Source organism: Falco rusticolus, chromosome 11 (genome assembly GCF_015220075.1).
Source record: "Falco rusticolus isolate bFalRus1 chromosome 11, bFalRus1.pri, whole genome shotgun sequence".
Lineage (NCBI taxonomy): Eukaryota > Metazoa > Chordata > Aves > Falconiformes > Falconidae > Falco > Falco rusticolus.
Genome location: NC_051197.1, coordinates 10,708,526 through 10,731,874, shown reverse-complemented (window position 1 = coordinate 10,731,874; position 23,349 = coordinate 10,708,526). Strand labels below are relative to the sequence as shown.

The window sequence follows — 23,349 nt, the reverse complement described above, 5'->3', positions numbered from 1 at the left end:
CAGTAAGAGCCACTGTCAGGGGCTCAGCCACTCGCTGAGATGCAAAGACCTGCTTGGGCATGTGCCCTGCCCACAGGGGGCAACCGGCCCTGAGTGTGGAGACCCTTCAGGCCAAAGCCCCTTCCCCACCTCTCTTCCCATGGCCCTGAGACTGGCCCTGCCATCACCCACAGCTTTTAGTGGCACCAGGCAGGAGTTGGAGAGCCAGATCCATACCCAGCATGGGCATAGCTCCCTGCAGCTCTCACACACTTGGATTCTCTGGTGTCTACAACAGGGTTGAGCACAAGCCTGGGGAGGACTCAGCCAACCACTTGGCTGGCACTGACCTCCCCCAGCCTGTGAGGAGCCCTTCAGCCAAACATGGGCCAATCTTACCATGGTGCAAATCCCCTGATGCCACTAGCTCCTGGGTTTTATGCCAAGGACACTTCAGCCCAGACCCTGCCAGAGAGAAGCAAACCCCCTGGAGGGTGTGAGAGCAGGTGTCCTTACCCCAGGGCACACTGCATCCATCCCTCCCTCCCTTCTTATTACCCCAGCTGATAAACCCTTCCTGTGTGGGTCTCCCAGTGGAGACCCTGACAGTGCAGTGCTGGGATTTTCCCCACACTCTCTTGTTAGTGGTCTTGAACCCCCCCGGAAGGCAGCGGGCAGGGGGCTGGGAAGAGCAGGCAGGGACAGGGGGCTGGCAGGGGCTGCCACCAGCTGCAGCACTTTGTAACTGTGTGCAACTGCCAGGGTATGGATGGCACCTGGAAATGCTGATGTGCCCAGAGGTCTTTGCCTGGTTTATGTGGCAAGTGGATCTATTCTGCTGGAAATATATTTAAAAAAATAATTATAGCAAATAAAGCTTGAGTGTGACTTTTCCCCACTGTGAGGTGCACTCCAGCCCAGCCAACACCTTTGTTAAGTTCATTCTGTCTTTGCTTTTTTGCTGCCTGGCAGAAGGCAGGGAGCTCATCAGTGAAGCCAAGAAACCCATAACAATTTTAAGGAATGAAAAAGAAAAAAAAACCCAGGGACTTTGGCAGGGCTGCGCTGCCTTTGACCTTTTGCAAAAACACAACCTGGCTGCAACGGGTGGATTGAGGCTCTGATCTTGGCAGAGAACAAGGAGGGATGCAAACCTCCTGCTCATAGGTGGCTGATCTGGTCTCCGGGCACGGCTGCGACCCCGAAGCCTGGCAAGGGGGTCCCCCTCCACCACCCACTGGGGTTGTGCAGGTGCCTTGGGTGGGAATAAGGAAGATCTCAGGGTTTAAAGCAAAGCACATGGTTGGGAGCCCATGGAAAATGTCTCCACTGCACAGGTGGGTTTTTAGTTAGGGAAAACTGGGCTTTGGACTCTAAGCCAATGGCTTAGGGAAAAGGTGGTGACTGCAAAAAAACCCATCTGTTTCTCCTTGCTGGGAAGAGCAGGAATAGCCCCAAGCTCGGGCTGGAGCTTTAGCCCATCTTGTCCCCGCAGGGTGCCAGGCTGGACCCCAGCATCCTGACATCAGCTCCAGCCCCTGGTGAAGTGGAGGTGACACCTTGTGGCAGTGATGCCACCTGGGACAACCAGGCAGGGGCGAAACAGCTGCTGAGCTCCTGGGAACTCCCTTGGGACTTAGATCCACTGCAGAACCATTTTTAATTAAAAAAAAAAAACACAAACACCACATTCCTCCCTGCAGATCCAGCCCTGGCTCTGGGGCATGGCTGGGAAATGCAGTGTTTCTCTTCCACTCAGGGCTCCCCCCCTGCAGCTTCACCCGGCTCGGGATTCCTGGGTGGCACCAGGGCTCGGCGGGCACTGAGGGCACAACACGGGGGTGTGCTGCTGTCGCGGAAAAATAACTATTCGGGCCGGCCAAAAAAAAATGTCCCTCAGAACTGCCATTTGGGAATGGAAACAGTATGGGAAGAATTTTCAAAAAAAAGGGAGAAAAAAAAAAAGTCCCTTCTCTTCTAAGAGGACATTGGAGTTTTTTTACTCTAAAGGCAATCTCACCTGCTGAGATATTTGGGTTTAAACCGACATTAAAACAGTACACGCTGTTCCACTGCTGCAGAAGGACGTGATTGTGGCCCACAAGTGTCCCCTGCTGGGGTGCACCCTGGCATTGCCCCAGGAGGGGTACGCCAGGGGCAGCCCTGGGGAGGTAGCACCGAAGGTCCCCCTGGGCAGTGGGGCTGGACACAGGGCCATAGCCAGAACGTGTCCTGCAGACGGCAGCCCCCTCCCCAAGCTACCCTCAAGACCTGATTTTAGTGGGGGTTTTCCCTATTAAAAAACAAAAAATCAATCTTACTCTTTTTTTTTTGACATTTTAAGTTCTCTTCTCACTCAAGTGCATGCTCAGCTCCTGTGCTGAGACCTTCCGCATGGGCCAGACTCTCCAGCCAGGCTGTGCTTGCTGCTGGGGATGTGCCTTGATTCGTGGGGCATTGCCACATCCCTGGCACCTGCGGGCAGGGGTCCCTGGGCACATCTCACACCAAGCCCTGTGTGGGGCAGGCATGAGGCAATGGTGATGGGCAGCAAGGGCAGAAGCAAGAACGTGGCTTCACGCTTCTCCCTGGTGAATGAGGCTGGAGAGGCCTTGGATCTGCTCCCGTCTGCTGAGTTGTCCACACTACAGCACTGAGTTTGCTAGGGCTCTGCCTGCCAAACAGCCAGGGACAGAGGGCTCCTCACACACCAGTAAGCTCAACTGGGAAGGAGGCTCAAACCCCTTGTCTGGCAGGGTAAGCACCACTGAAAAGTAGCTGCCTGCCCCCTGCAAAGGCAGCATATAGCTGCTCACTGACCCTCACCTGCGCTGCTGTGGCTGCCTTGGCCCACTCAGAGCATCAGTCAGGGAGGAGCATCCATATTTCGGTGAGGGGAGGCAGAGGGGGTCCCAGTTCTCGTGTTGTTGGTGGGGCTGAGTGGCAGGATTTGCATGGCAGCCCCACACCTGCTGGTGGATACACTGGGAGAAGGGGTTGCCCCATGCCAGCTGAGTCCTGCCGTGCTCAGCCCATGGGCCAGGCATTCCCCAGCCTCTTAAATCACAGTGGCAAAGGGGCCTTGAACTGCGTTTTTGATGGAGATGGACTATCATCAGCAAGTGCCCCACTAAACCTGGGACCAAGGTGCCTCCAATGCCTAGCCAGTCCAGGAGAGAAACAGCACCTCTGGTTACATCTGGTCCCAAGCTGGGTGAGGGGGGTGCCCAAGGCCCCTGACCAGCAGCTGGGCAGGTTTTGGGCAGCCATGGCTAAAGGCAATGCCGCTCTCCTAGCCCCAGGCCCACACAGCCAGAATTCCTGCTCCATCACATCCTAGAGAAGGAGAACACCATGGCTGTGACCGAGATCACCAGGTTCTGCCTGGCTGGAAGGAGGGTTTCTTATTTGCTTAGCTTTTTGGGTTGTTTTTTTTTTTTTTGGTAGGGGGGTACATTATGCAACTGCTGTGAAATCCCTCCCAGCCCCAACGTGCTTGGCCACAGTAAGTGTCGAGGGCAGAGCCGGCCGCACGAACTCGGCAGATCCCGGCACAGAAATGGCCAGAGGTCCCCATATCAGGAACAGCCCTGGTGAATATCCCCCGCAGCCCTGTGCTGCAGTCCCTGGGGATGGAGGAGCCCCGCAGGGACCAACCCCACCACATGCCAAGATTGTCCCCCATCCCAGCTTGCACGAAGTGACAGGGAGGCTGGGACCTGGCCAGGGGCCAGTGCTTGCCTGGGCACTGAGAGCAGCTGGAATCGGGTGCCGCAGTGGTGGGGAGAAGAGCGGTTGGAAAAAAGGTCCCCGGGGACCACTGCAGGGCTTTCTGCTCCTCCTTGGGGGGCCAAAGGGCTCCTGCATCTTCTCCCATGTTCTCACAGATACAGACCCCTTGGACACCCCATGCTGGCGCAGCAGCCAGCCTGGCATGCTGACGAGGAGCAATCCCTGCAGCATCTTTGCCTTGGAGGGGAGAGTGATATTCTGGGCACCCCCTACCCCTCCTGTGGCTGCATCAATGCACCAGGACAGATAATTCCTGGGGCAGCTCCTCCTTCTGGGGCTGGATCCCCATCCCACGAGTAGATCCTCACCAAGCCACCCCAAGTGCAAGCACCCACCAGGGCTCCACACCACCCTCGCCAACTTGCAGGGGACACCCACCCATGGGCTCCCGCCTTCCTGCTCCTCTAGCACTTACCCCAAGGTGTGGGGGTCCCAGCAGGTGGTGGAGGCAAGGGCCGTGGCCTGGCCTTGGTGGCGGTGGTGACGATACGTGTGGGACCCAGATACTCCACGTAGGTGCTGGGGAAGTCACCGTGCTCTTTGGTGCGTTCATTGAGGCCGTGGAGCCAACCCTGGGGGCTGCGCTCGTCCCCGTCCTTGTAGTTGGGGCTGCTGAGCAGCCCAGCCCTGCTGACTGTCAGCACATCGCCGGGGCACAGGGCCAGGTCCTCCTCCCGGTCCTTCTGGTACTCATAGAGAGCCCGGTACTGCAGCCCATCCGAGGAGGCCATGGTGATGGTGTGGCATGGGTCACACTGCCTGAATCCGGCCGGGCACTGGGGGCCTGGGGTAGGTATGGCCGAGCTGGGATGGGAATGGTCTCTTCCCTGCACACGCAGAATTAAAAAATCTCAGTGTTGGAAAATCTCAGCGTTGGAAAGGGGCTCCTGACCTCCCCAGCCCCAAAACTGCTGCAGAGCCACGCTGGTGCCTGGGTTTTGGCAGGGCTGGCTCAGGTGTGGGTAAGGAGCCTTTTCATCACCAGGGCAAACGGAAGGGAGCAAATGGGGCTAACTGGGGTGCTGGGTACCAATGCGTCATCCTCTTCTCAGCCTAGTCTCATCTGCACGGCATGGGAAACCTCCCTCTCTCTGCCAGAGAGAAAGGCAGCGCATTAGCACCCAAACCGCTGTCTTGACCCCAACCCCATCACCCCGTCCCCCCAACACTGGGGAGAACCCAGCAGCTTGCTCAACTCCCGCTTCCCAGCCAGCTCCCACAGCAGGGCTCAGCCACTGCACACAAGGAAAGTACCGGGAAGAGTCTGGAAAGTAGGGCAAGAGATCACACCACGGGCTTTTAAAATAGGCATATGTGCTAAGAAACCTCCTGCTGCACGCAGCTCCCCTCCGACAGCTCCAGCTTGGCATTGCTGCACGGAGCTGGTGGATGGAGACATAGGATTTTCGGGCGGTTTGGTTTTTTTCCTTTTTTTTTTTTTTTTTTCTGTGTGTGTGTGCATTTTGAAATATTTGTCTGAGAGAGGCATCTCCCCCGGGTGGAAAGGCTGTGCTGCCGCCCACCCGCTGGCCCCCCAGCTTCTCACAGGACCCCGCGGAAGAAGGATGAAGGGATGGATGGAGGGATGGATGAATGGAGGGATAACGAGCAGCAGCCGCGGGGCCGTCCATCTGTCCGTCCATCCATCCACCCGCCTCCCAGAGCCCTCCCGCTGCCCCTTCAGCCTTACCGGGCACGGCGGCTCCTCCGGTGGGAGCGGAGAACGGGAGCGGAGCGGAGCCGGCCCGGCCGCCCCGGCCCCGCGCTCCGGCGGTGATGTCAGCGTCCCTCCTCCTCCTCCCCGGTAGCTGGGCGTCCCCCCCCGCCGCAGCGCGGCGGGGGGGGACGCCCAGCTACCGGGGAGGGGGGAAAAAACTGTAGGAGTAGGTGGATGATTTCATCCCCAGATGCAGCATCTCTGCTCCAAAATTGCCTTCTCTGTGGGATGGAGAGGTGAAGGGGGGATGTGTGTCTCCAGCCATCCTTAGGGATGCTTAGGGACCAGCATCCCATGGACACCCCCCCATCCACCAGCTCTCCTTGTCACAGCACCCAGCCCACCCACAGAGGACCCCAACCCTTAACCAGATGAGGAAATATGCACAGGACAGGCGGGAGCTGCCATGAAGAATCCCAGCTGAAGGATGCTCCAGCTCCTCACACTCACCCTGAGCGTTTGCCCAGACCCAGGGTAAGGGCTGGGTACCCCATAAAACAGTGCAGGGTGATGCTGTGAGAGCTCCTGCGTGCAGCAAGGCTCCTTAAAAATTAATAAGGCAATATTTAAAATTTAATGGAGCAGAGAACTTAGAGGGGGCTGACAGGGCTCATGTGGAAAAGGCCAACCTCAGGCGAAGCTTGGGGACACGCATCGTCAGCCCATAGCAACAGCAGCATGGTCACATGCAACAAGAACATCAGTTCTCACCTCAGTTCCAGCTGGGGGGCACCCATGCTGGGGGTGCCTCTGCCCTGAGGTGGTTCATGTCTCACCGAGCCTCAGCAGAGCCAGTTATGCTGTGGCACAGATGAGCTGTCCCAAGATTTGTTCATTATGTACAAAGAAACTGATGTGATGTTCCCAGAGGTGCAGAGACTTGGGTGGGTTTTGTTTGGTTTTGTTGCTTTGTTTGTTTTTCCCCTAAATCCTTGCTTCTCACACTGACTTCTCTGAACTGGCAGTTGCTCCTTGTCTTTGCTGCAGGTTTGACATCCTAAAAATAGATGGTACCTAAAACACAGGCTCTGGGAATCGCACCCCGGCTGAATCTAGACCAGCGCTGGAGTAGTGCAGGGGCAGCACAAGGTCCAAGGGGGCACCCCAGATACTGTGGAAGGGCTGAGGAGAGAACTGAGGCACAGGGCCCAGCAGAGCAGTGCAGGAGGTGTACAGCCCTTATCACCCATAATTTTAGCAAGCTCCCTCCTCTTTTTTTTCTGCAGCACATGGCCTGACTGTGCAGGGTAGTGGCACCCTGGGGGATTTCACCCCAGATCCATTTCCCTGGGCAGCATGCAGCTCCCACTGCCCTGCTCCCCATCCCAGATCCAGCCCAGCCACCAGCTTTCAGCAACTAAAAGGGCTTTTTCTCTCCTTCATCCCATTTTTGCTGGCACTGTGCTGCTGCAGCTGCAGGGCCAGAGTCAGAATTGGCTGCAAAGAGCCAGATGCTGCCCTCCTGAGTCATGCTTCCCTGCCTGGGGCTGCCCCAGTCGTGTCCCCTGTGCCCCACTGGGGACAAAGGGGCTTTGCCGAGCACCTAAAGCACTCGGGCACCCAGGAGCGCCTGGTCTCTGTAGCCTCAAGCCACACAAGGCTGAGCATGGTGCCAGTGCTCTAGGGGCTGCCTGGGGAAAGGCAAGGAGGTGTTTTGCTCCTGGGGTAGGATTAGAGCTTGGGAGGCTGGTGGGTACCTCACCATCTGATATTACCACCCATCCTATCCTAGGATCGATCCTATATGTACAGGCCAGGAATTAACATAGTTCCAGGATTCTGGGGCAGGGGAACACCTGAGCATGACACCCATCACCTCCCCTTCCCAGGCTGTTGAGTGGGATCCCTCCTTCACAGCAGTAGACGTCTTCCCCTCTGGAGGTACTGCAGGGTCCCCAAACCCAAAGGCTCCTGCTGGAGCAAAGTCCCATTGCCCCATGCCCACCCATGCCCCTCACCCCTCTCCTTATCACCCCAGTCCTCCCCAGCTTCTGTTCCAGGACCTTTCCCCATTACTTGCCTCCAGGCATCCCCCAGAGCACCCCTTACCCCCACTCCAGCTAGGCTGCACCAGGACCATTCCCAAAACTCCCTCACCTTGTGTTACTTCTATGCTTTAATTTAAATCCCCACCTCACTCCAGCCTAGAGGTGACCACATCGCCCATGGTAGGCAAGGAGCCTTCAGGGAGCACCTGTGAAGAAGTAGAAGGTGCTTTAGGCCTTCACTGCTATTTATTGAGCAAGCAGAGGAGCTGCCTGTCAGGCCCTGATTAGCTACAGATCCTTCCTCGTTTGCTTAATGAGCAGCACCCATTGCAATGACAGCTTTGCCTTTTCTGTGGGGAGTGCAGAAGGAGGAATCTTTGCACCCCATGTTCCCCTTCAAGCCCCCCTTTGCTCACCATCCGTACAGCCCAGGATGTGGTGGGGAGAGTGACGTCTCCTCGCTGGGGTCCCCATGCCCTGCTGCAAGCCCCTCTCCTCTCCTGGCTGAAGGGACAGCCCCTGGTGGGAGCATCTCCAGGGGTTGCTTGGCATCTGCCTCTGCTGCCTCTCCCAGCCTTCCCAAAGCCACAGGGTAGCCCCACTGCTCCCCAGTTTGCTTCGGGGGCTGCCCAGTGCCAGCCCAGCCAGCCCCAAGAAGGGCTGGCTGTGCTTGCCCCATGCTTCCCAGCAGCAGCCAGGGGAAGTTAGCCACATGGTTGTGAATAAATAGAGCATAAATAGAGTTGTTAACGTGCCTGGCTGGAGTAAGTGAGGCTGTGAAACTGGCCTGAGCTCTTCCCAGCTGGAGAAATCAGAGAGAAATTATATTTGATTTCCACTGACATTCTGGAGTTGGCTTTTTTGGTTTCATCTCCATTTCACCCCTTCAGATGGGGCTATACTTTGCTTCCTCTTCTCTTTAGAGGCAGAAAAACTCCTTCTCTCTTGGTTTTCTCCCTGGGTGCCCAGGAGTGAGAGCTCACTCTGGCCTCTGTGGGTTTTGGTTTAGGGAGAGCCAAGTGCTTCTTCAAACCGCCTCCTAGTGCAGCGCCATGGGCAGCCAGGAGCCGCTTGCTGCTACAGCCAGGCTGTGCCACCGCTGCCAAGCTGCCTGGCTGGGCTGGGGATACCCCCAGCCTGGGGAGGGAGGTGCTGGAAAAAACCCGAGGAACATAAGGAAAGGCTCGGGGCACTGCCTGGGGCTGGTGCTGGGGCTTTTTTCTGTGCCTCTTTGCAGGGTTGAAACTTCACAGCATGGCAGGTGCCAGGAGCAGCTGGAGCAGGTGCCACCAGAGAGATCCGTGCCAGGCAGGGCACCCTGGCAGGGCACCGGGACCAAGGGCCCCCCGCGCCGCCTCCCTGGGCAGCGGGCACCACCGCACCCCAGCACCAAGCCCTGAGCTGGGCCGGGTCCAGCACCCCGACCCGTGGTGGGATAAAGCTCCATCAACCGGGTGGCCCTGGCCATCCTCGCTGGTGAGACAAAGGCGAAGGCTTCGAAGCCTGGATCTTGCCTGTAGCAGCCCCCAGAGTATCAGCACCTGGGCATGGGGCTGTCCTGATGTGACCCTGCAGCACAGCCCTCCGCATCCCTAAACCCACCCTGGCCTGGCTTTACAGCAGCTGGCACCTCAGCATGGCCCTTCTTAATTAATTTGGGAGAGATCTGCTGCCCTGGACACATGTGAGAAACAAGGAGTGTTATCTGGAGGGGTGTGGATGGGTGGCCAGCGGTGGGGCAGACAGAGAGGGACTCGCTGAGGGGGGTAAATGCATGGGAAGAAGCTCAGTCTCACACACAGGCAGGGAGATGTCATTGAGTCCCTCTTTAATTGCATTATTAACACACAGCTAGAAACAGCGTCACAATTTAAATCAGCTATGGAAGGCACGGGGCCAGATCCTGACCCTGAGTGGCTCATGCTGGAGGGATGCACCGCTGGGACCTGCTTACAGCCCTGCTCATCACCCCTGTATTTACACCCCAGCTCCTGCCTGGCATGGATCATGGCACCGGGTGGGACAGCTCCCATTTTTTGGACTCGGGTCATGGTTTTGCACATAGAGGTGGAAATAGGATTCTCCTGAAGTGGGAGCTGCAGCCACCAGGAAATTGTTGCGATCCCACTGCTGGGTCCCTCCCAGGGTGAGGGAATCAGTGACTTCTCGAGTTCTCTGGCTAAAATGCTTTGAGTCCTTTTGAAGAGGAGAATGAAATATTTAGTTTTCAAGATGTCAGAAACTTTTGGCTCCTGTAGATTTTTATTTCTGCCCAGCAGGAGGTGGGAAGCGATGGATTCAGCAACAAATTTGCAGCATTCAGTAACTTCCACCTGCAAAGCTGAAGCCAGGTTTATCTCTGGCACATTGCAGTGTGTCCATCCATCCATCACTCTCCAGGCGACTGGATGCCAGACAGACAGCTGGACAGATGCTACCAGCCCAAAACACACATGTCAAAGTCCTTTTCAAGGGGCTCATTTGGCTGGAGCTCCCCCAAAATCCCATCCATCCTGGGCTGGTCTTCATGGCTGTCCACACTTGGGGCTTGTTACCTGGTGCTTTACCAGGAGGGACACTGAGGCACAGGGGGGATGTGCCCTGTGCCCAGCTGAGTCCCTGTGGATGGCATTAAGCCAAGCAAGCCCACCTCAGCACCCACCTGGCCTCCTTGCTGGCAGATTGCTCAGGCTCATTAGCGTTTGCTAATTCACGCAGGGGGCTGAGCAGGCTCCAGGTAGACCTGCTGGCCAGAGGGTTGCAGGGGTGCCCCATGCTGGGTGTGAGATACCAGTTTAGGTTCCCCCCTACCTGTTCCCACGCGGATGCTTGTTAGCACCGCAGGCGAGTTTGCCTGTAGAGAGGAACGGGTGGCTGCTCTGAAACGCCTCCTTGGAGCAGCCGGCAGCTGCCTGCACTGCCTCGGTGGAGCCCTGGGTAGGAGGGTCCAGACACAGGGAGAGCTGTGCCCACAGTGAGCCTGGCCATTAACCAGAGGATGCCAAGGCCCAGCACCATCAGCAGGCTGGAAATTCAGCCCCTGAATGCTCAAAATGTGGACACAAGCTGGAAGAGGCATAAGGCTGGGAGCAGAGCTTGCAGCTTTTCCTTGAAGAAAAGCCCAGGGAGGAGTGCTTGGTGCAGACACCACGGCCAGATCCTGACACCAGGCATGTGCCTGGCTCCTGCGCATGGGCTAGCAGCCAGGCTGGGGACAGGGGACCTTGGGGCTGACCACTTCTGGCCACTTCCCTGCTCCCAGCCTCCCAGGGCCAAGTGGCTGGGGAGGAGCTGTGCTACCCATGCCCTGGTGAGAGGAATCCCCATGCTCTGGGGAAGGGGTTGCTTGGGGTCCAGTGGGCTGTGTGGGGGGATGGAGACAGTGTGGAGGTGGCAGGGCCCTTCCAGGCAGGAGGGATGTGGGAATGTCACTGGACTTGTCCTGCCGTGGTCAGGCCAGGCTTTCCCAGAGAGCCAGAAAATCCAGCCCTGGCTCCCTAATGAGGCTCAGATGGGCGATGCTGGGGAGCAGCCAAACCCCAGGCAGCAGCGCTGGGCACTGGGGAGGTACGTGGAGCAGCCCATACCTTGTCCTTTGGCTTTCCCTGTGGCTGGGAATGAGTGGGAATGTGACCGAGTATTTACGTATTTACCAAAAATTATTTTCAGAGTGGGGGGATTGTGTGCAGTGAATAGGGTCAGGCTGGGTTGGGGCAACTTTTGGGAGAGGGGCAACATGATGAGGGTCTTCATTTGCATTTAGGAGGCAGCAGTCCCCCTTTGGGAGAGGGGTGAAGGCTTAGCCCCTCACCCTGAGCAGCTTTGTGGCAGCAGTGGATGAGCAGCTGCTGCAGGGAAGGGCTGAGTCTGCAAGCAATGGAAGGGAAAGGGTTAAAAGCCTTTAAAAAAAGCCCTGCGGCACAGGTTGCATCAATACCCAGGGTGCCTGGGAGGGTTGAAGGCTTCCCCCAAATACCACTGGGCTTTGGCTGGAGCCCAACTGGGCTGACTTCATCCTCCTGAAATGTCTCATTATGGCCAGGCAGGGAATTTGCCGTGGGGTTTCGGGGGAGCTGGGGACCGGATGGAGTGTGCCGAGCACCCAGAGCCTGCATTTGCAGGACGAGGGTTCCCTGGCCTCCCGCACCGCTCCTTGGTTTGATGACAAGCTGAAGGGACACACTGTGGGTGCTGGGCAGGGGACCAACATGAGATCCTGCCACAAAGGGATGCTGGACGGGCAAGGACTGGTCCCCTGGTCAGGCCTGGGGACACAGCATGCCCCGGTGTGCTGTCTGGCTCTCTGCGGCAGCCCCCCTCCGTGGGAAACCAGCCCCGTTTCAAAGCATCTTTCCAAAGAAAATGACTTCTGGCAGCCCTTAGGCAATGGCAGGTCTTCGCTGACCTGCTCCAGCGCTGGCATCTGTTACGGCTGTCACTGTTCCCTCCTGCCGTCACCCTGCTGCATCCCCACCAGTGAAAAACTGCCTCCCCGCGCAACAGTTAGTGACGGCCCGTACAGCTTTGGTTTTTCCTTTGCAAACCAGCGCGCACAGCCCGTCCTCGGTGCCCTCCTCTGCCCGCTTGTTTTGGCCCAGGAGGCTGGAGATCCCTGCCGAGCCGTGCCGGGCGGCGGGGCACCCCATGGCGTCACCCCGGGAAGGCGGCGTGGTTCGACCGTGAGCAGCCCGGGAGTGGGTGGCAGAGGGGGCTGTCAGTGGGTGGGAAATCCCAAGCACGGTGCCCAGCACCCGCAGAGGAGGGCAGCAGGATGGTACCCCCACCACGGCTGCAGCATCTGCCATAGGGTGAAGCCACCCCGGGACTGGTATCGTTACCCCTCTGAAGTCCCCATCCCAGGGGTCGCAGCCTTCGAAGCTCTCTCGGGTGGGGGACCCCGCGAGGGCTGCTCGCTGACAGCAGCAGTGGGACGGGGACACCCCATCCCCCGCCCCGCGCCAAGAGGCCGCGGCGATGGGCACGGGCAGCAGCCGGCCGGGCTGTCCCGGTCCCACGGAGCAGGCGGCTCCGGCGGCAGAGGGCAGCAAGCCACCAGGCACCCAGGGACAGGGGGTGGCCCCGGCGGGGGCCGGGCCGGCAGGGGTGGGGGGGTCCGGCGGCGGGGGCGGCCCCGGGGCCGCGCCCGGTTAAAGGGCGGCGGCGGCGGGACGGGGGCGGCACTGCGGGCACGGTCGGGGCTCTGCCACCTGCTCCCCGTTCAGGTAGGCTGGGCTCGGCGTTTCGGGGAGCGGGTCTCGTGAGTTGCCCCTTCCCCCTCCTTTGCCCGTGGGGAGCCCCCAGACTCCCCTGGAGGAGGGCTAAGCCCCCCACTTGCAGCGGGGCAGCGGCCGTGCCGGGGCGGGGGCTCCCCCTGATGACCTCTGTGCTCTCCCCAGGTGCCAAGATGGGGTGCTTCACCTTTATAAAGGTCATGATGATCCTCTTCAACCTGGCCATATTTGTAAGTGCACCCCGGCCGATGCCTCTGCCTGGGGGCCCGAGCCTGGCAGCTCCCCCCATCTGCCTTGGGATGGGGGGCTGGGGTGTGTGGGAGGGGGTTCTGGGGGGCAAAGTCTGCCCCTGTGGGCTCCTCTGCCCCCCCATGTCCCTTTCCCTGGGGGATGTGGGTGGTTGGGTGTAGGTGGGACCTTGGTGGGGTGTGGGATCTGGTCTCTGGCTCCAAGTGAGGACTAAAGCCTTGGGCTTGCGGGGGTCTCCTCTTGCCCCAGTGGTGTGCCCAGCTCTGGCCACAGCCCAGGGGACTGTGCTGGGCTCTGGGGACAGTGGCTGTTGCATCAGCTACTGGTGTCCCTCCCTGTGCTGGAGCTCTGGTGTGCCCTAGAGCAGGGGGGTTTGCTGGGCCCTTGCCTGGGGACTCTGTCTCTAGGGGATCAGCCCATGTGTGTGACAGCAGCCTGGGGTGTTGGGGGCTCTCGGAGCGTACACAGCACCCGCTCCCAGCTAAGGCAAAGGGTAGTGGAACTCCAGAGACTACCCTGGCTCTGCAAAGGTGATGGAGCCACCTGGAAGGGGGTGTGGTGGGATGTAGCCTTGGGAGAGGGAAGTGCAGAGCCTCTAAGCTTGCCTTGGTGAAATACTTTGTCCTTGGAGCTCCTGCCAGGACTTGGGGCAGGTGGAGAAGGTTGAGTGGGTGGAGGGCAGGGCCGGGGCAGGCTGGAGGCAGCCCTGAGCTGGCCTCGGCAGGAGCATGTGAGGGGCTGGGGGCTGCTCAGCTGCTCCCTCAGGTGAGTGGCTGGCTTTCCTGGGCAGCATGGTCAGTGGTCAGTGTCTGAGCTGGCCACATGGGCCCCGCTGGGGTCAGGGGGTGGCTGGTGGCACTGCTGACTTGGCTGCCCTGTATGAGGGTTTCTGCCCTGCTGCGGGCATCGAAGCCCCTTGGGCTGGGGGACAGCTGTGATCCCACATCTGGGGATATGTTGGTGGTGGGGTGTATTTTGGGGTGGTGGCCCATCCAGCTGCCCTAAGTGTGCAGCAGAAACACCCTGAGTCACCCTCGGTGGCCACAAAGTCTTGCTTTGGTATGATGAAAACTTGCAGTAGGGAGAAATACCTGTGCCAGGAGCTTCCCCAAATCCCAGCTCTCTGCCTGCCTGGGAGCTGACAGTATCTTTCTCCTCCCAGCTCGGTGGTGGGACCCTCCTGGGCGTTGGCGTCTGGGTCACTGTGGATGGACAGTCCTTCCTGAATATATTTGGGACGCTCTCCTCTAGCGTCCTGCAGGTTGTGAATGTGAGCTACTTCCTCATCGTCATCGGTGCCATTCTGATGGTGATCGGCTTCCTTGGGTGCTGCGGTGCCCAGAAGGAGAGCAAGTGTCTCCTGATGATGGTATGGGCCTGACTTACCCTTATCAAGCCTCATTTGAGCTGGGTCTCTGGTGGGGGAGATCTGAGGGACAGGTTTCTCTGTGGAGATGTGCTCCTTGAATGTTCCTATGTGGTGGAAGGCTGGGTGGACCTTGAAAAGGCAGTGCTGTACCCAGTGTCTGCCCTGGGAAAGGGTGAAAGGAAGCAGAAGCCTGGGCTGAGCAGAGGTCTGTCTTTGAGCATATCTAGAGAGGTCAGCCCCATGCAGATGGAGGGCTGAAGGTTGTGCTGCCTCGGAGCAGAGCTGAAGGCAATGAGACAGGGCTTGAACACAGGTAGGGTCCTGTGGCTTGGGAAGCAGATGGGTTCCTGGGGACCCCGTGAACTCTGGTTGTTGCTTTGACCTCCCTCCCCTTCCTGTATCCTAGTTCTTCTCGGTGGTGCTGATCATCTTCATTGCTGAAATTGCTGCTGCCGTGGTGGCTCTGGTCTACACGGGTCTTGTGAGTGACATATCTGAGTCTTGGGCTGGGCTAATCTGGGACCTGTCCTGCCCCGTGGGGGAAACGGGAGACACTGGGGCTGGCAGTGCTGCCCATGGATGGGGAAGCTGAGAGGTGGGTGCTGCTGCAGGAAGAGGGGATGCTGGTCCCTGCTGGCACCAGCTATGTGGGCAGGCTGGTGTGGCTTGGCTGGGGTGAGGGTGGTGGGAACAGGGATTCCCATTGCCCTGAAGAAATGAGTGTTATGGTACAAGTTTTGCCCACTTCCCTCTTTCAAACGTCTTAGTCCCGTACCAGCCTAGGCTTGACACCTCTCCACCTGTGATGGTAGAAGCCACATGGGAGAGGAAGTTCCTAATGCTTCATGCTGAGCAAACTCAACCCCTTATTAGGCACCTGAGAAACCACCTGGGGAGAAAGATCACTGCCTCATTAGGCACTGGAGAAGTCAACCACAAGGCAAACATCATTCCTGGCTCCCTCAGTTATGCTACTTATCAGATAACTTGCTGGTCCTAAGCAGCCTCAGTGCCATAAAGCACTGGTTAGTGGGGAAGGAGCCAAGCTGTCCTCTGGCCAAAGGGACATGGTGTGATGTGCTTCTGGCTGGTCTCGTCCCCATGGGCTAAGACCACTATGGGGGCTCTTGGCTCTGTGGTGTTCCCCAGGACCTTCTCTGATGGTGTTTCTCTGCCCCTTCTTCCAGGCAGAAACGCTGCTGACAGCTGTGGTGACCCCTCTCCTGAAGGAGAAGTATGGGGTGGATAAGAGTCTCACGCACATCTGGAATGTCACCATGACAGAGGTGTGCTGAACCCTGGGGCCCCACCTGTGGGTTAGGATGCTCCTGGAAGAGGCTTGGTGGTGCACACCTGGGTGGGCCAGTGGGATGGGAATGGGGACACCATTGCAATCCTGGATGTGCTGAGCTGCCACCACCCCATCAGCTTCCCAGGAGCCTGGGACCTATCCACTTGGGATCTAGTGACCCTGTAGCTGGGGTGAGAGCTGCACATGCTGGAGTGTGGGGTAAAATTCTGGTCCCAAGAAGGCCACTGAGCACTCCCCTCCCCCTAGAGATGGGTGAGCTCTTCTATGGGGCAGTAGGGTCCAGCCCATGTCTGATCCAGGAGGGAAGGCTGAAGGATGCTGTTCCCATCCCTTCCTCTCTCTCCCTCTTAGGTCCATTGCTGTGGCCTGAATAACTACACAGACTTTGATGACTCCTACTGGTATAAGAAATGGGGAACCTACCCCGAGCCCTGCTGTAAGGACCTGCAGCCCTGCAACAGCACGCTCGCCGCACGCAGTGAAGTCCCGGTATGGATGCAGCAGCGGCTCTTGCCTTCTGGCAGAGCCTGGTTTGGGGTGTGCCCTGGCTTGGGGAGGGAGACCTATCCTGTAGCTCCAGCTCTGGACATGATGATCCCATGGACTTTAATTCCTGTGGGATGCTGGTGTGGCCTTGGCCTGTCCCTGGTGGAGACGAGCAATGGCAGCAGCTTTGCTCTGGCCCTAAAGGGAGCTCTGAGGCAGGGTGGCTGCAGAGCCAAGTGAGAACCCAGGCACCGCTTTGCCTTTCTGGGTGACTTCCCTGACACTCCTCCTCCCCTCCTCTCCCACAAATACTGTACTTCGGCCTGAGAAGTGGCTGAGATGAGTTGCCCGCAGACCTTCTCCATGGCTGGGTGGCTCTGGGCTGGAGAACCATACCTCCCTTTCTGGTGAGGCTGTGCCCCAGCTGTCGGGGGACTTCCACCTCTTGCTCATCCTCACCTGCATGGTTGCCTCCTGCAGGGTTGTTTTGATCAGATCTTGGAAGAAATCAAGACTAATGCAGGTGTGGTGGGTGGTGTGGCAGCTGGCATCGCTGCCTTGGAGGTGAGTGCCTGGACGTTGCTGTGCTGCTGCCTCCTTGTACCTGGAGGTGAGCGGTGGAGCTGGGGTGGGCCTGGCTGGCCGAGGGGCTGCAGGGGGCTGGTGCAGCCCCATGGACCACCATCTGCCCCAGGGTGGCTACTGAGCCTTCTTCCCTGGGTGCACTCAGCACTGGGCACCCTTTGCACATGCTGGGGATGATGGTATGGGCTGGGACCCAAACCCACGCTGGTCGGGGGGACACACTTAGGGGAGCTGACTTGCCTCTTGCCACCCCCAGATCGCAGCCATGGCTGTTTCCATGTACCTGTACTGCCAGCTGGACCAGAAATGACCCCACAAGGCAGGAGGATGATCTGCCCCGCACTGAGCTGGGGTGTGCCTGTGGCGTGTTGTGCTCTTGGGGGCACCCAGTGCTCCCTGGGCCTGATGCTGTCCTGTACGCTGTGATTTTATAGCTGTGTTTTGATCTACTGAGCTGGGATCTGTAGAGTTTGTGTATATTTTTGTACTGCCGTGGCACACTGAGTCTGTACATAGAGATTTGGGGTGTTTTTTGAAGAGGGGGGTGGGAGGGAGAAGATGCTTGGTCTGTTTAGCTGATGCCAGTGGGAGATAAAGTGTCACAGGGGCCAACCAGGGCTGCTGATCTGGCAGTGGCGCAGTGATGCCTTGAGAAACCCTTGCAGGTGGGTGCTGTACCTCTCCCACACTGTCCCCACTGTGTCCCTAAGTGGGGCTGGCAGTGGGGCTGGCTTGTGCTCCCCTGCATTGCCCCATTGTACTGGGGCTGGTGCCCAACCAAGGTGGTGTAGGTGTTAACTACACCCTCACATGTGGATAGATCTGCCCCTACACCCATGTTCTGCCAGCCCTGATGCTGTCACTCAGTTGTCCCCTAAAAGAGGTGCTGGCTGGTCTCTGCCCTTGCCCTGGCATGGAGACAGCCCTGTTGATCCCTGGCCCTGTGGCACCCTGTACCCCCTGACATTTCGTGGCTGAGCCCCTTTTCCTGCTGTGAAGAAAAACAAATAAATTTTTCATCTTGGATACCAGTTATTTTCTGGAGTTGATCTTGGTGCTGCCTTCAATCCCCCTTTCCCCCTACAAGCCAGGAGCCCCAGGCAGGCAGTCCTTACCTCTGCTGCAGCTCCTCACCTGCTCCGGTGCTTGGAAACAAGCAGCCCTGTGTTTGCACAACACCTGGGGAGTGGTGGGGGCTACCATTAGCCTTGCAAACCTGCCCTGCCCTCCCCGGCGGTGACAGCCGTTTCTCACTTGGCAGCGCTAGAAGGCAGGGCTGGCTCTGGGGGGGTGGTGTGTGTCCCCATCGGTGCCAGGAACCCAAAATAGGGTGGTGTGGGGGAGTGGGTCCTGCCAGCCCCATGTCTGAGCATCTCCATCCCGCCAGCATTGTCCCACATTGCCCATGTGATGCACCCTCTATGCATGGGGATGGTGGGGGTCATAGGTAGGCTGAGGGGGTTCCAGCCATCCTCTTCCTCCAGCTTTGCTTCCCTCCCTGCCTTTGTCACCATGCCACCCCGAGTATACGCTTGCTATGCCTCAGTTTCCCCATTTTCAAAAGCAAAGCCAGGGTGGGTGTTGTCAAGGGCTGCTTCACCCCATTTTTGACATGAGGCTCCCTGGGTGCGGGGGGTGGTGGTGAAGGACAGGGTGATTAGCAGCAGGGCAGGAGGCCAGTGTGTAAACAGCCTCCCCATGTACTGCCTTGCTCTGTACCCGCTGTGGCACCCCCTTATCGGCTCCTGCACCGGGTACGGGGCTGCACCAGCATGCCACCATGGCCCCTCGGGGTCCGGCATCTCCCTGGCACCATCCTGCACGCTGGCAGGAGCAGCTGGGTGGCAGCAGGACGGGCACAGGCACCCACTCTCCACCCTGGGTGACTCAGCCCTGGGGATGTGGGTTCTGGCCCTGCCCCACGGCGAGGCATGGGGGGAGCTGCCAGAAAATGGCCTCGTCTTCCTCCTCCTTACTGAACAGGTGAAGGTCCAGGTTCTACCATAAGCTGGTGACCTCATAGGTGACGTCAGGGCTTTTATTCCTCTTTTTCTTCTCCAAGCAGGCGGGAGCCACGTGGAGCCCAGCGCTGCCGAAAGCCTTCCCTGGAGGTGTCGTGGTGCCCAGGAGCCGGTTGGCACTGAGCCCGGCACTGCTGGGCACACCTGGCCTGGCCATGTCCCTCTCTGCTCCCTCTTCCTGGGGGTGCCTTGCAAAGCCAGACCCCCTTGCCATCACCCTCGCGGGGTGGAGCGGGCTCGGGGGCAATGCCCGGCCGGCCGCAGGCTCCCGGCTTCACACTTCTTCCTGGCCGTGGGGTTTCGGCAGGGCAGGGCAGGCTGCTTCTGTGGTGCTGAGTTTTGGCAATGACCGTGCAACCACCGGCTCGGTTCCTCCTCTCTGCCTGCCGGGAAAACTCGAAGGACCAGTTTCTCCTCCCGGATGTGATTCCTCAACATCACCCTTCTTGCCTCTTGGCTCCCCTGGCAGCCGAAAGGGCAGCAGTGGGGCAGTGGGGGGTGAGCTGGGCTGGTGCAGCCTCCCCCGTGCTCCTGCTGTGTCCCTGCCTTCTGTTTTCCACTGCCCAAGTGCCACCGGAGCTTTTGGGCTCCGCAGAGGAGACCCCATCCCATCTGGTCCCCCACCAACCCCAGGACACACCCCAGCCCACCACCCATCCCCACCAACCCATGTGAGTGCCAGCAAGCATCTCTGCGCCTTGTAACCCTTAGACTTGCCTGATTCCCCCAGACTGGCAGCACCCCAAAAGCTGGCAGTCACGCCATCGGCGTGCGAGGCCAAGAAGTCCCTGGGGGCGATGGTAGCAAGCAGAAACTTTCTTGCTGCCTCTGGGAAGGCATCCCCGGGCTGAGGTGCCCGAGCAGCTGACATGACAAGGTGTGCCTGCTGGGGTGAAGGTTCTTCCTCTCCACCTGTGACAAAGGGTGGGGGAGAGCAGGAGGGTAAAGTCTCCCTGACAGGGGCTGTAGGCAAGCGGGCAGTGCTTGCCAGAGCCCAGTCACTGCCGCCCCCAGCCACGCACCCTCTGGTGCTCCCCTGCCCACGGGCTGTGCCCCACTCCATCCCCCCGGGGGCAACAACTCCCTGCGTGGGTGCTGAACAGCCTGGCCAGCTAGCACAGGCAGAAACTCTGGGATGGACAGAGCCAGCGGGACCAAATGCCACCCACTTGCTGAGCCTGGCCCTGGCAGTGACCCCGGCTCTGCTGCCCAGCCTCCCCCCACACAGCTAGGTCTCTCTCCACCACCCTCATCACCTCCCCAGCTGGGAGAGGGGCAAACCCAACCCAGGAGAAAAAGCAAAGTCTGGTCCCTGTGCTCAGGGGTTTGCTCTGTACAGGGAAACCGGTGCACGCAGAGCCCTGCCTCACGTGCTGGGGACCAGCGCAGTGCCACCATGTTCCCCCCCTCCACTCCAGCAGCCTTGAATCTTCTCCCTGTGAGAAACAGCCGCTTTCAGAGCCCACACAGGGAATTTCCCCCTGCTTAGGGAGCAGGATGGCTCAAGGCTGAGCTGCTCCCTCGAAGGCAGTAAGGAAGGGCCTGGTGTGTGTGCTGGAGGCTGGGCTGGGTGGGATGGATCCTGCCCCCGCCCCCCCTCCCCCCAGGAGCTTCCTGCAGGGCAGCATCCTGGTGGAGAAGGTGAGAGGCTGGAACTCCCAGCCACATGGGAAAGGCGAGTACCTGAAGCTGCCTTTCACCCCCAGCAGCCCCATGGGGTGCCCGTACACCTGTAGCCCTGCCACGATGGGTGCTGCGCATGGGCTGAAGTCCCAGCAGGTTTGTAGGATGCTTTCGCCACCAGCATCACCTGTCCCAGGGCACAACAGGAAAAACCCTGCGTGGCAGGCAGGTATGTGCTGGCTGGGAGTGGGTAGCACTCAGCAACTGAGGAAACGAGCTGCCCTCTCTGTCCTGGGAATTAGCATTAATGGGGGACTTGTTCGTCATGAGGGGGAGGAGGAATGACAGCTGTTCGAGTTTGTGTTGATAAAAGGAGTGAATGGGAAGCAGAAGCAAACTCATTAGGTGTCAGCTCCATAAAAAGTGTCTGCTGCAGGGGGTTTCCCTCTATTTGCTGTAGCAATCTGTTCCCAGGTTGAGGCAGGGAGGACATCCTCGAAGGACACGTGCCAGTCTGGGAGGAGAAGTAAGGTAATGCACCCTTTTCCCAGCACAGCTTTCCTCCTGGCTCCCCTTCTCCTCCTCCTCCTCCCTCCCCTAGACATAAACCCATCCTGGGTGTGCACCCAGGCTCAAGGGTGCTTTCTGGGCAGCTCAGCGCACTGGTTATTTGTCAGGATATCAGAAGAGGTGATGGAAGGGCTATAGAAAAGGCAGCAGGCAGGAGCTGACGTTGAACCTGAGGTGTTAATCGTTAACGGCACGTCAGGCAGAACACAGCATAATAACTACCACAGCAACAATTCCGGGTACCCAGTTGAAGATTAATTTGCTGCCTGGCTTTGTTGGGTGTGGGCACAGGAGGTGGCAGCCCCACGCTGGGAGGTGCGGCAGTGGGTTGGAACAGGGACAGGCTGAGTGAGGGGGAAAGACCCCCCTGCAGCTGGGAACAAGGGGAGAAGCCAAGCACAGCCCCTCCCTGGGGGCAGTTTGGGCACCTTGGTGTTGCAGCGCTCTTTATAAAGCAGAGGAATTGGGGATCAGCTCCCTGAGCTTGGATGCAGGTGGCTTGGGCGCAGCACCACTGCTTCTCTCCCACGCATGGATGGGGCCACCGTGTCCTAGGCAGTAGGGTCCCTGCAACACTGAGATCCCCCCATCTGAGAGGGCTGTGTCTGTTATCCCGCAAGGCACCAGCTGGAGGGTGCTTCCCTCTATCTGTGGGGCACAGAGGGACTGATGTGCCACGGGAAGGGTTCGCCGGGACCTTGTCTCCCACATGCCAGCCCATCATCAGAGTACTGGGACTCCCTGCTTCCCCAGCGCAGAGCTCCCTGCCAAAAAAGCATAATGCATAAAAATAACCACCTCCAGATATGATGCAAAATTCCCCTTCCCCCCTCCAAGTTCTGGAAAGGTCAAGTTTCATGCCAAGGCTATTTTGCCTTTGTTTAATTATCAGCCAGCTCCTGGGACGCAGAGCAGCCCGGGCAGGTTCTCTTTTGTACTGCTGCACAAAGCCAGGGAGGCTGGGCTGCGGGGGGGCTGCAGGGGGCTGGGCAAGACCTGGGAACCTGCATCGTGGGTAGCTGGTGCTGGTGCCACATGGGGCTGAGCTGTGGGAGCCCTCAGGTCGGGCTTCCCAGGCAGGGCAGGTCAATGGGCCAGTCACCCAGCCAGCTCCCAGACATGGGGATGCTCCAGCACCCATGGGCTGAGCCAGGAGGTGAGCGGGACCCCGAGAAAGGGCGTGATGGGGAGTGACTCTGCTCCTCTAACAGGTTCCTTGGGACCCAGCCCCTTCAGGCAATGAACCTTGGCATCACCATCACCTGGGGGCGACGAGCCGAAGCTCTCCCTCAGCCTGACACAGGCACTCCCCTTCAAGGGGGTTAACCTGCTTTTAGCATCCGTCCTTGCTTTCAGAAGGGGATGCCCCTGTAAACGCAGCAGTTTGCAGATGCAGGCTCGATGGGGTGGGTCCCACTGTGAGCCCACATTGCCCTGCCGGGCTCTGGGGCATCGGTCCCAGTGGCTGGATCCTCTCGTTGCCCACAGCACCCTGGCAGAGGCTCAGCACCACAGAGTTTGGCCTAAGCAGGAGTCGGATGCAGAGGCTGCCAGGAGGTGGGAGCCCACTCCAGGACCACCAAGCCAAGCCCCTGGGGTGGGTCAAAAAGCCTCTGGCAAGGGGGTGACCCCCCTGAAAGCTTGTGCCTTGTCCTGGGGAGGGGGTGGCAGCTGCCGAGGAAACAGCCCAGCCTGGCTGTAGGATTGAGGCAGGTGGTACGGGATGCAGGTCACGGCCGATCTGTGCTGGTGGCTGACTCTTTCCAATTGCAATTTGATTTGGGTCTTGTGGTCCCAGCCCCAGGAACAGGTACGCATCCAGCCCTCCCAGGGCTCCCCGCCCCACGGAGGCAGAAATCTGGAGCGGTCTCTTGGGCTTCCTGCAAGTGTCACCTACGCAGAGCTGACCCAGAGGCTCTGTAGCTATTTTTCCTCATGGCAGAACCAAGCTCGCTCCTCGCTTGGCTTCGCTTCACCACTGCCTGCACCCACACCCCGTGGGAAAGAGGCAAAGGCGGGTGTGCTGTGGAGGTGGCTTTGCTGGACATGCCTCCTGCAGCCCCTGCTTTTGCTTGGCTACCCCTGGCCAGAAACAGGCAGGGGCTGAACTGTCTCTGCTCCAGCCATGGCTGGTTGGTGGCCGGGCCCCAGTTCCCTCCAGCTGCCACATCCCTGCCCCCTGCTGTGACCTAGAGGTGGGGGTGTGTGTGTCCTTATTCCAAGACCTCACTTCCCTCAAAGGAAAGAACCCCAAATCCACCAGAGGTGCCAGAAATGCAGCTCAGCCCTGTGGGGCTCAGACTGCCAGATGGTGGGGTGCAAGCACCAGGGCAAACTGCTCGCTGCCCCCCACCCTAGGATGAGCAGCTGCTGACCCCCAAGGGGACACCAAGCCAGGAGCCAAGGGCCATGAGTCTGTATTTCTCA

The 23,349-nt window shown here is 59.0% G+C and overlaps 2 protein-coding genes across 2 annotated transcripts in view; one reads left to right on the top strand and one right to left on the bottom strand.

Annotated features, from left to right (window-relative positions):
- LOC119155490 (phosphatidylinositol 3-kinase regulatory subunit gamma) overlaps positions 1 to 5,576 on the bottom strand; it is an 82,126-nt gene extending 76,550 nt beyond the window's left edge. Inside the window, exons 1-2 of the mRNA XM_037404246.1 lie at positions 5,462 to 5,576; positions 4,187 to 4,862 (exon numbers count right to left, since the gene is read on the bottom strand). Coding sequence (XP_037260143.1) covers positions 4,187 to 4,502 — 316 coding nt within the window. The 5' untranslated portion in view covers positions 4,503 to 4,862; positions 5,462 to 5,576. The remainder of the gene's footprint in view (positions 1 to 4,186; positions 4,863 to 5,461) is intronic.
- A 7,038-nt stretch (positions 5,577 to 12,614) lies between these two features.
- TSPAN1 (tetraspanin 1) lies at positions 12,615 to 17,743 on the top strand. The gene is made up of 8 exons (XM_037404690.1): positions 12,615 to 12,698; positions 12,873 to 12,937; positions 14,119 to 14,325; positions 14,732 to 14,806; positions 15,513 to 15,611; positions 15,989 to 16,126; positions 16,604 to 16,687; positions 16,965 to 17,743. The coding sequence occupies exons 2-8, from the start codon at positions 12,881 to 12,883 to the stop codon at positions 17,016 to 17,018; spliced, it is 714 nt and encodes a 237-aa protein (XP_037260587.1). The 5' UTR covers positions 12,615 to 12,698; positions 12,873 to 12,880; the 3' UTR covers positions 17,019 to 17,743.
- The last annotated feature ends 5,606 nt before the right edge of the window (positions 17,744 to 23,349 follow it).

Coding starts and splice junctions, on each gene's coding strand:
- TSPAN1 (XM_037404690.1), top strand. CDS start 12,881: ATGGGGTGCTTCACCTTTATAAAGGTCATGATGATCCTCTTCAACCTG. Junction 15,612..15,988: donor GGAATGTCACCATGACAGAG/GTGTGCTGAACC, acceptor TCTCCCTCTTAG/GTCCATTGCTGTGGCCTGAA. Junction 16,127..16,603: donor CCGCACGCAGTGAAGTCCCG/GTATGGATGCAG, acceptor TGCCTCCTGCAG/GGTTGTTTTGATCAGATCTT.